The sequence below is a fragment of the Haliotis rubra genome, unplaced genomic scaffold, assembly GCF_003918875.1.
Source record: "Haliotis rubra isolate DU_JTF1 unplaced genomic scaffold, ASM391887v1 Scf10, whole genome shotgun sequence".
Taxonomy (NCBI): Eukaryota; Metazoa; Mollusca; class Gastropoda; order Lepetellida; family Haliotidae; genus Haliotis; species Haliotis rubra.
The window spans coordinates 778,974-790,956 of NW_025764892.1; the positions used below are offsets into that span (position 1 = coordinate 778,974).

At 40.4% G+C, this 11,983-nt stretch overlaps 1 protein-coding gene and 1 long non-coding RNA gene across 2 annotated transcripts in view; both read left to right on the forward strand.

Annotated features, from left to right (window-relative positions):
* The first annotated feature begins 1,381 nt into the window (after positions 1-1,381).
* On the forward strand, positions 1,382-3,446 carry LOC124292474. The gene is made up of 3 exons (XR_006902460.1): positions 1,382-1,480; positions 2,211-2,256; positions 2,811-3,446. It is a non-coding gene; the product is annotated as an uncharacterized LOC124292474 (long non-coding RNA).
* An 8,209-nt stretch (positions 3,447-11,655) lies between these two features.
* The window catches only part of LOC124291953 (asc-type amino acid transporter 1-like), a 2,456-nt gene continuing 2,128 nt past the window's right edge, over positions 11,656-11,983 (forward strand). The window contains exon 1 of the mRNA XM_046729067.1: positions 11,656-11,919. Within this exon, the coding sequence (XP_046585023.1) occupies positions 11,872-11,919 (48 nt within the window). The 5' untranslated portion in view covers positions 11,656-11,871. The remainder of the gene's footprint in view (positions 11,920-11,983) is intronic.

Genomic DNA, 11,983 nt, shown 5'->3' on the forward strand with positions numbered 1-11,983 from the left:
AATGTTAACTTTCGCGATTTGGTAAGCCGTGTTCTGATTGGTCGCGACCTTCTACTAGGGTTTGATAGACTCGGTATAGCAGTGCAACGAATAATACTGAGCCTAAGTTTACTTTGACTGCATACATTTGGACATTTGTGACAATGTGTACCAAAATATCCTTGATCACACTTTATACAGACGCCGTCATTCTTTCGATCACATTTTGAGCATTTGTTCCTGCACGGGAAGTCACACATTTTCCCCCTGTAGCCATCGTTACACCCATCCGTGCAGTCAATGCATCCATCATGAAGAAATGTATAGGTTCCTCCCAAACAGTAGGCCGGGCAGCTTTTCTCAGCGTAGACTAATGGACGGACACTTGCCTCCGAAGTTATAGTGTTTGTTGATGTGCAGTCTCTCATCATGCCTGTAAAAGCGCAAAGCAAATATACAAATATATAGGTAGACATTGGCGGTAAATTGATAATGGACGAGAATAAAATGTGTCCTGTTATTGCATTTTCAGAATCTTTCAGTTTCAAACCTTCCTTTTTCTGTAAACCTTTTTCATCAGCGTTACATCAATATGAATCGGAAAGGACTGGATCTACACGATGTATATGTTACAGGGAATGTGTGAAACCAGGGATTTCACGTAATCCCTAAACGAGTCATTGATTTCGTGAAATCACTGTGACCCCAGGGATTTCATGTATTCCCTAAATTTCAAGGGATTTCATGCTCACCTTTTCACGAACAGCTGGTTCATCACTATTCCATAGTGATTCATGTACACATGCTCTGTCATCGATAAAATATGGTACTTGTTGGTCCCTGCCTGGGGCTCGGCATTAATGGGTACAATAAGGACTGGTTGGCTCGGAGTCAGTATAATGTGTCTGAGTGGGGTATTCATGCTTCACTGCGGCATGGTACCTCAGTGGGCTAGCACTATAAAACCAGCTTAAGTCTGGGCTAGTACAAGCAGCCGCACATACACATACACACGCATGCACGTCGTCATATGAGCGAAATATTCTCAAGCACGACGTAAAACCCAATTTCACCTCACCTCTGTCATCGAATCGCATGGTGACAATCACTAGATTGTCTGGTCCAGACCCTGATTTGTTTACAAACAATATCATACAGCTGTAATACTGCTGAAACAAATATCTGCTCATGATATAGTCACAACTGAACAACCGATTCTGCTTTTGGCAGAGATTTCTTATGAATGAGGAAAGGGTTTTGTCGCTTCTATATTTATAAACAGTCCCTTTTACGGTATCAATTAACAGGCAGGCAAACTTTCACAACACATACATCGTTTATATTTCCGTGTATTAGGCTGACTCAATGTCAAAACTCAAGAGTCTCCAGTCAAGACTTTAACCGACAGGAGGCAGCACAGTTCTTTATAGTGACTACGTCAGTATCTCGTTAACGTAAGATTAGTTTGTGGAAGTGTGCTTTGCTGCAACATCATGGCCTGGTAAGTCTCAGAACTTTACTCTGGACCTTGCTGTTATTATCTTACTGCAGGCGACTGTCTCGGTTGTAGGCCTATTTAGATGTTTCTAAATTTGAAAATATAACAACAATGAAAAATTTCCATCTAAACCTCAATTGGTCGACATTGATATCATACAAAGACGGAAGAACAGCATGTTAAATATTCGTGACAGTGACGTTACGAGTCCAAATGTGGGGCAGGGGTCAAGAAACTAGCTATCACTAGCGTACGCATACACCACATTTCATAACATTAACACTTTATCTGAGTCAAACATGGTTTGAATATTAACTTTTTATGTATCTTTTATGATCTACACTTCTAAATGTCCTCCAAAGACACACTGCGTTTTCGTAGATGCGTTCTTACTGAAAATCGATTATATACGATATATAATTATGAACATACATTACAACATTTGATGTATGAACATCGTTAACGTATCATCAGATCTGTTTGTTTGTTTTATAAATCATTCAAACTGGTTTGTAAATTATGTAAATGTGTAATTATTGTCGACGTCTATCCAAAAACCATGTTACTAGAAATATTTTTCTCAATGCATATTTCGCTCATACCGTGTCATTAGGTTCCTTTAACAGGGAATAACTGATTGTACCAACAAAACTGGTCCACGAATAGTTCGACACAATTCGTAAAGAGACGGTTCTGAGTGGTAATGATGAAATATTATTCTTTTTTTTTTCAGGAAGACTTTGTGGAAATACTGTATTATTTTGCTGCTGCATACCAAGGTTTGTCCAGACATTTATGTTTAAAAATTGCTTTGCATTACACTGGTCTTGTGGAAATGTATATCCCTGGTCTCGTCCCTAATGGCTGTCGCTAATGTCGATACACCTTGCATGCGATTTTCGCAGTTAAAGAAATATTCCTGAAACGCCCTTAAAGCATATTAAAAGGATATATGTATTAATAAACGTTTCGTTCCCTCAGTGATATTTAAGAAAGCGAAATACACATCATTAATTTTAATGTAGGTGACAGGACATGATGATGCATTGTCGTATAATTTTCAACAGTCGAGATCGTTTACTTTATTGTGCAGTTCAAGTCCCTTTCAATTCTCATTCATACAAAGCTGATGTAAAACCCAATGTAATATAACGCCATGTATATCAAGCGTATATATCGTCATATTCCATTTGAACTCGCGTCATTATCAGTTACGTTGCTCACAGAAAGGGAAGGTATGAAAATGGATCAGATTGAAAATGCAATTACAGGACACACTATCAGTTTACCACCAATGTACACCGATAAATTTGTCTGATTTGCGCTCTTACAGGCCTGATAAGAGACTGCACAGCAGCAAACATAACTACGAAGACAGTTCCAGCGGCTGTCAGTCCACCAATCAACGCTGGAAAAAGCTGTCCGGTCAACTGTTTGAGAGGAACCTGTACATTTCTTGATGATGGAAATATTGACTGCACAGATGGGTGTAACGATGGGTACATGGGGAAAACGTGTAACTTCCCGTGCATGAACAAATGCTCAAAATGTGATCGAAAGAATGCAAGCGTCTGTATCAAGTGTGATCACGGATACTTTGGTAAACAATGCCACAAATGTCCAAATGCATGTGGAGGACAAGGATGTCTTAGTGATGGCAGATGCAAGAAGGACTGTTTAGCCATCCATGTCTGTGGGGATAAATGTTTGCCCGGATGTGAGATATGTAATGAGACATTAGGTAAATGTCAGAAATGTGCCTACAATCTCATGGGAGAGAACTGTAAGACCTCCTGTTCCGACAATTGTCGCTCTGTTTGTCCAACACAGAACTGCACGTCTCCGTGTGATAGGGACACGGGTCGATGTTTACATGGATGTAAGCCTGGTTTCTGGGGAGAGCTATGTGCAGATCAATGTAGCTCCAGATGTCTAGACCAAAACTGTAATCAAACATCGGGACACTGTGTTAAATGCATAAACGGCTACCATGGTCCTAAATGTCATTTGCCATGTGTGAACTGCAAGGACAGTGGCTGCCTTCAATCATCAGGCACATGTAGGAAATGTGATGCTGGGTACTATGGACACACCTGTAGACAAACCTGTTTCAACTGTTCCCCTAACGTCTGTGATCGAAACAATGGACTTTGTATGAACGTATCCTTGACAACGATGGAAATTGCCATGACTACAACAGTGTATGGTACGTACAGAAGTAATATATTTTCAGTTACGATCCTTTGAAGTGGATCGTATTATATGTGAAATTATAGTCATGTATATTTTTAAGACGTAGCCAGCTATGTAAGAACAAAATGGCTGAAATATACACACGAGCACTAATTAAGCACCACCTGGAGTTCAATTTGGTAAATTTTGGTCCACACAGGCGATCATACCGTAGCATACTGAAAAACACACTGAACGGACGTGCTTCACGCAATACATTGTATCCCAATTGTTATGGATCACCTGCTGTAAAGGCGCCAAGCAGATTACGGTATAAGTTCCTATGTGCGCTAAAGTTTTCTGAACTGATTTGAAACACGACAGTACTAAACATTAACTTTTCTTGACATGGGAAGACGTAGGCAACGATGGCAAGTTATTGGCATGCGTGACACTGGGCTGCCATATTTCAACATCGGTGCTTCCTTGAACATTAAGCAAATGTGTTTTAAAGGCCTTATGATGTAGAGGACCGTCCAAGACCAATACCAATAACCGAGTGCTAATGCGTCTGGCAAGATGCAACCTCCTGACCCATGCCCAAATCCTGCACCAACAAATGTTGAGTTAGAAGCTGGCAGGAACGTAGTGCAGGCTCCGAGAGAACAATAGCTTGGGCACTTGGCGTAGGGTTCATTGGTCTGATGAAAGTCGCTGTCTGTTACCGAAGGCCGTTGTCGCGTACTGAGATGTCGTATTAAGGCATTTCTCAAGATGATCTATGCAGCTGAATCCTTTAGTTATAGCTCTGAGATTGTGTACTAGAAATACTAAATGCCGCCTTTGTGCATCCCCATCGTCCACTTGCAGAACAATGCCATCGAAACATTGCCATGGCCAGAACCTAATGGAACATCTTTGGGACTATCTGTTGTACATTGAAGAGGCCAGTGTGTCAATCAGATCCGTGGCGTAGTCATGGTGACCATACTTTCAAGCATTGTTGGTGTTCACGTCTTTGTGTATTCAGATTGCAAGTAAGGTGTTGCCAAATTTCCAAGTAAATTTCTTGGTTTCATCAGAGTACAATATGTTACAGTTACCATTTTAATACGCAGAATTTAGTTTCCAAAGCATATACAACATGTACTGTGTTCGTAATAATATTGTATCACATAGAAATATGGGTGGTGCTTAATTAATGCTCATGTGTATATAAAGAGCTCAAACAATGTGAAAATGTAATCGGCGAAATGGCCTGTAAATAAGTCACGGCACTTCGCGAGACCTTATAGTACTTAGTGACAAAAAACGTTTATACCTTTTCGAATGGTCTCATGGTTGTCAGTTGGCATTAAGGAATCCATAATCCCTGCAGGAATAACAAATTTCCGATCTAACTATCCCCAGATTAGCCCCTCATTTCGAGTGGCAAGAGCTGTGACAGCCAAGCATGGTTGCACATTTGGTATGTGCTACTAAAGTCATATTTGTAGGTCGCGCAATTTGGAACCAGAACTGGTTCTTGAATATACGCTTGTCACCGGAAATATGGTACCAGAAGTAAGCTGGGCACCGTCTTGTATATCGCAAGTTGGCGTGCGCAAAGAGAGCCGGGAACCAGTTTAGTACCGGAAGTAGTGCCTCGCGAGACTTACAAGCCCTATCCACAATCCGTCACATCATAGAGCGTATAGTCCCAATCCTGGGTAGTTTGCTCGCAGAACAAGCATTGTGGGCTGCTACCCATTCTAACTTTTGTTGAACTGATGTTGTGTTCATTTGAAGTTTCACAAATATTCAGTGTACGCCCATCATATCAATAGGTCACCTCTTTGTGGCCATCGTCTCCCTTCGGATACGCTTCACAGAATGTCAGTGGACGCATTTAAAGATATGTTTTGCCTGTTTGCATTTCAGGTACCAGCACACCGGCCGAAGCCGAAGTCTGTGTCATGGAATTACTTCGTGGTCACAGGTCTTGCAACTCTTGTACTCCTGGGTATAGGAGTGCTCTCTTACAAGTAGGAACATGATTATGTGAAGAGCATTATGTCCAGAATACACTGATTTATTTCGGCTGATAAATATAACTTACATAACGGATACACGGGGTTGCAAGAATGTCGAATTAACAGTCACACCTCTTAATAACGAGGGGAACAGGGTGCATTGGTCTAGGGGGCCACACATTGTGGCTTTGCATTCGTTCTTTCGTCAGAATTTGCTGAACGAGGGTGCGAATCAAAGATCCCTAATCCGACATTCGCCTTCATGGCGTGCCACTTGAAGTCAATATCAAATGTAAACAACTTGAGACGTTTTCCTTCCCTCTTACGTAAAACTAAATTGCTAATTCCTATACCCTCACGCTTGATAACGTATGTTTCAGGGTGTGCAAACGCGCAAAGAAAACGTCGTCACAGTCTGTCTGTATCCCAAAGTACTCCGCGTCTGGCTTAACGCGACCACAAAGTGAACATCACTACGATGAGATCCACGAAACGTATATGGATTCCTCTGCAGGTCGAGTGTCAGTTGTAGTTGTGAAACTGCCAGAAGTTCTTCCGGACAGCACATCGCACGAGTGTTTATTACCATCGGAACAGAAAGATGACGGAAACACCATGTAATTCGATATAAAAAAAACACATTTAGACCGTCATTTGTTCGAAGCCGTTCTATAATAAGGTTTATTGTTTTAAGCTGTTTAGGCAAAACGCCATTCAAAACAAAGGTCACAAGACCGAAACAAGTCTCCTTTCATCAAAACTCGAATTCTCACGAAAGTATTATCTTGTCAACTACTTCAGGTCCTGCATTTCCTCATCGGTAAATCAACGGATGTAGTTGTATGCCATAGCAGGCAATATTCAATCAAGATCACCTCAACCTGGAAATAATCGGTCCTTGGATATGCAAAGTTTGTTTGTTAGTTAACGACGCACTCAACACTACTAGTATTCCAGCTATATGGCGGCGGTCTGTAAATAATCGAGTCTGTATCAGGCAATCCAGTGATCATACCATGAGCATCGATCTACGCAACTGGGATACAATGACATGGGCAACCATGTCGGCGAGCCTGACCACCCGATTCCGTTAGTCGCGTCTTATGACAAGGATGGGTTACTGAAGATCAATTCTAACCCGGATTTTCACAGGTGTCGAAACGACGTACGCGTTTCACGATGAGGTTTTCCTGGTTTCACAAAGGACGTGTTCACGTGTTAGTTATCCATACGTTACCTACGTACATCGTCAACAAAGTGCACTTCTAACGGTGTTAACATGTCCGCATATCAGATTTGTTTTAACAAATTTGAACATATAGGTTTCAGGAAGGTATAACTGTCCAACGCAAGGGTGTGCAAGTTACTGTATCTTAATATTTCAAGAAACCATGTTTAATCTTGACTCTTCGGCTGAGGGACCGCCTCTGTAGTCTAGAGGACAAAGCGTCTGCCCGGGAAAGGGAAGGTCGGTGTTTAAATCCCTTGCTGTGTCATACCTAAAGATAATCCAGCACAGTTTGTGTGAAGGTCATATTGTCACCCTGGATATCCCGCCTAGGCCAGTCTTGGAAATTTGACCACTGTTGCTACTTGATGTTGATGTTGATGATGATGATGATTATTATTATTATTATTATTAGCATGGATTCTTATACTGCGCTAAACTCCACACCAGAGTGTGCTCAATGCGCTAACAGTCTGATTATTATTACCCCGGATAACCCAAGCTGCCTGTGAGGGGCTAGAAGGTTAATAGTCACATGACTTATCCCACCGGGTACCCATTTTCATGTATGATTATGTTTACATTAAGTTTTAATCGATTGTATGCTATAGTAGCGTAGCGATCGGCAGAGCAGTCAGGTGGGGTGCATCGAAGTGTCCGGCCTTGTCATGATGTATATGTACTGTGAAGCATTCCGAGTCGGGGGTCATCTCAAAAATAACATTTTATTAATCTTTAAACCTCGAAAGACATGAAGGCCTGTGGACAGCACAGCACAGGTAAATGATTCAAAAACTTTGTCGGCACTTGTGCGCGTGCTCCGCGTACACCTGGCTGTTCCTCTCTTTGCAGTCCTCCGTCGTAACAAATAGTGAACGGTGTCAAAATGTTAATGATAGTTTGTTAAACTTTTTTATTTTTAGGACATAAATTCTGCAACAACAAAAAATACAGAGTTGGTCAGATGTTTTGATTATGATCAGTGTTTCATTGAGTATTATATGTTTAGTAGTTTTCGAGTTTGAGCCAAACATAGTCCGAATTTGAGCCTCTTTCCGTAACCTCCAAGAAGATTCGTCCCCCTATCGATGCTTGTTATGTGCGAAAATACGACAAACCAATCAGAACGCGCGTAAATGACTGCGGTGCTTTGATAAAAATAATCCCGAGTACTTAAATCGTTTATGGCATTATGTCATTGTTTAAAAAATCATGAAAACTATATATCGTCATATTGAAAGTACAAAGAACGTAGCTAACAGGATTTTGCTGCCTGTTATGAAGTTTTTAATAAGAATCATGCGATTGTCGGTGAGAGATTCAAATACACGCACGTGCGTTTGTTGACACAACGGCTCTCATGGGTCCAACTGAGAGTATTTCTGACGATCTTGCGGGCTTGCTATGGAGATTGTACGTGCGCTTCCAACAATTTTAGGAAATGTAATTACAAATCGCTACGAGTTTCAAAACAATAATATTATATTTGTATGTAACTAATCAACTTTAATCTCAAACATTGGGCTTATATTTCACATCTCTGGGGATATTTTAGTCTGACTATTTTTTTGGTCATTCATACTTTTTTCAGCAAATTCATTTAAAATTCCACCAGGGGTATGACAGCAAGATTACACGAATGTTCAGTTTGAGAAATATTTTAAAGTCATTCTTGAGTATGTGCTTTGGGATTTAATGTAGCTGAATTTTAAAAACTTTTATTGGCATGCACATTCAATGAAATAATTCCCATTTGTGATTAGTAAACCTTAATTGGAAATATAGTAAGTGAGTGAGTGAGTAAGTTTAGTTTTACGCCGCACTCAGCAATATTCCAGCTATATGGCGGCAATTGGAAATGTAAGGTTAACAGCTGGTAATAATTACATTAGAATATGTCTTTAACAAATATGTTTTTCTCCTTCTTTTAGTTGTATCAAAGAGATTTAATTCTTTAAAATAAATAAATAAACAAAGCCCCAAAACAACAACCTAGCAATACAATGCACATGTGCTCCGGTGATAATTAAGAAACACTGGAATCAAACGGCGATAGAGTTATCGTTCTTGTTTAAAGTAGTTCTGATGTTCATGCGCCAATATGAAATTCTTTCAGAGGGGCACGAGTCGCCATTCTGCTTGTCCCGGAATAACACGAGTTGGTCACGAATGGGAGTAGCAAAGTATACGCTCAAAGGGAGGTAATCAGCCATGTTACTGCTTGGGTAACTGAGATGAAGTTGTTTTAACTCGCCTCAGGCTTGGACAATGTGGACTGAAGGCATATAGAAGTATTTAGATAAATACCTCCTCTGTGTGGATGCTGTAACTTACACTGCCTAGAAACAGTTCAGCACTATCTCATTGAATGTCCAGCTCATGAAAAAACACGCCAGGCTCTTAAAGAAACTGTGCTTAAACCAAAATATTTTACAATCAACACAATACTTGGCGATGATTTAATGTATGGTTGCATACAAAGAGCTGTGTTAGACTTGCTCGTTAAAAGAAATGTTCAGCAAGGCTTTCAAATGATAACACATGGAAACAACAATTGTAAATACTGAAAAAAATGGTAGAACGATATTCCTTGCGGCAACCACTTCGTATTTATGTGTTACAGGGATGCAGTCAATGGAGGAGTGGAGGAGATCATCAAACCTTCAAGGTAAACAGTCGAGTTAATGTATGTTGTTTTACGTTGTCTCAGTTTGTGAGTATGGTTTTACGCCGCTTTTAGCAATATTCCAGCAATTATCACGGCGGGGGACACCAGAAATGGGCTTCACACATTGTACTTTTGTGGGGAATCGAACCTGGGTCTTCGGCGTGATGAGTTCAGTTTGTACTATTTTCTGAATCTTGTCATGTAACGCTGGTACTGTATCTTAACATGTATTCAGAATCTCATGACGTTCAGAATATACAATGCCGACCTCTAACACACACACCAACACACACACACACACAATCCCACCCTTTCTCGGGTTAGAAAATACTGTTCGCATTGCGTTTGTTTACCTTTGTAAATCTGTCAAACTTTTGGTTTTCTAGAAACATCCCCATTGCGGTTTTGGCAGGACTGGCAATTCCGACCGTGGTTTACGTCTTGGCGAATGTTGCCTACTACGCATTCTTCACCAATGACGAAATTCTGTCTGGCATTGCAGTAGCCTATGTGAGCTGTAGTTCCACACAAACATCTCTGATTGTACAAACTATGTGGGGGAGTGATGAAGGGGAAGTGGTAGTTAACGGCAGCAGTCAGACAGGAAACGAATCATCCGAAAGGAAAAGGGTCCCGTTTCACAAAGCGATCGAAGCAAAAAACGACTTTCGTAAGTCAATGTTAAAGTATGGGGGTTACGATCACCTTAGCGCAACGTTGCTTTATGAAATGTGACCCAGGGCCTAGATTTTTGAAGCCCTCTTAGCGCTAAGATAGTCGTAAGTGCCATACCTTAACATTAACTTACGACTATCTTATCTATCTTAAAACGTTCTGGTTCTGCAGGCCATAATTATAGAAGCGATGTTGCTACGCAGTCTGTGGCAATAGTCTGTACATTATAGAAAGAAACCGCAGTGATATACGGTGATGCATATTGTTTGGGTTTTTTGTGTGGTTTTTTTCCAAAAGTGAATGGTCAATTAGATTGGGCAAAACTCATCGAGAAAATTGATACACGTACATAAGACTTCAAATAACAAGCAGTGATATATTTGCTTGAAAAGCATAAACATGAATATGGTCTTTTAAACATTTCTTGGAGCATAAATATGAACATAGATAAAATGTACATATGAAGAAGTCTTTATTTTGTACATTTACTAAGATCACATACCCGTGTATACCTACATAAGATAATGACACATGCACGTAATAATTAAAACACAAGTTAAGTTTTAAAATAACTTTTGCCTGACAATAATGAATATTTTCACTGCCCATTTTTGAAGGAAATGAATTGTATTGTGATCCTCATTCAAAGTGACAAGGATGATTCGTTTTCTACCTGACCCGTGAAGATCCGAGTTAGAATTGATCTTCAGTAACCCAGGCTTGTCGTAAGAGGTGAATAATGGGATCGGGTGGTGAGGCTCACTGACTGGGTTGACACATGCCATCGTATCCCAATTGCGTAGATCGATGCTCATGCTGTTGATCTCCGGATTGTCTGGTCCAGACTCGATTATTTACAGGCCGCCGCCATATAGCTGGAATATTGCTGAGTGCGGCGTAAAACTCAACTCACTCACTCAGTCACTCATATTATTCCACCAGGTGTTTGGAGAGATGAAACTAGGAGTGTTCAAGTGGGTTATCCTCGCGTGTGTTGCAATGTCAGCAGGAGGGAATACCAACAGCAACATCTTTATTTTCAGCAGGTGATACATCCAGCCTCTGCGTGTACATTGTCTGAATGTGTTCAAGTGTATTCCACTTATAAACTGACTGCCAAAAGTAATTTCACAATTGTATTAAATCAACCAAGTTTAAAAACACAAAAGATAGACGTATGTATTTAACAGATACAAATCTCAAGGACATTAACGTTTAAAAGGACGTACAGCAACCGGTATTTGTAGGCTAGTTGCCCGAATTGAGGTATGGTTGTGGCAACAAGTGAAAGTGGACTCACACATCTAAAATCGCTCATGATTAATGGCAGTTTGTATGGCTTGGTAACTGATTGATAGTGGTATGTTGTAGGTTAATCCGTTAACTGTACGGCAATTATCTGCACTTCTCTTTGAGCAAAACACATACTAATGAAATGACCATCAACTTTAACGTGTGCTATATTTGGAATTACACTTACTTAGTAAAGAACAGATTCTTGTGCTTTTTTACAGCTTGATGGAAAGCGCAAACTCACATGCGGTGCACGTCGATATTTTCTTGTATTTTGAATTATTTTTAATATATTACGATAAACTTTGTGGGAGGTCGAGATGGACTGTTTCCACGGTTTCTGAGCATGATCAGCGTCCAGAGAGGATCTCCACAGCCGTCCATCATAGCATTGGTAGGACTGAACAGTGAGGTCCTTGGTGACAGTTCCTTAACAAAGTTATACATCCTACTCATAC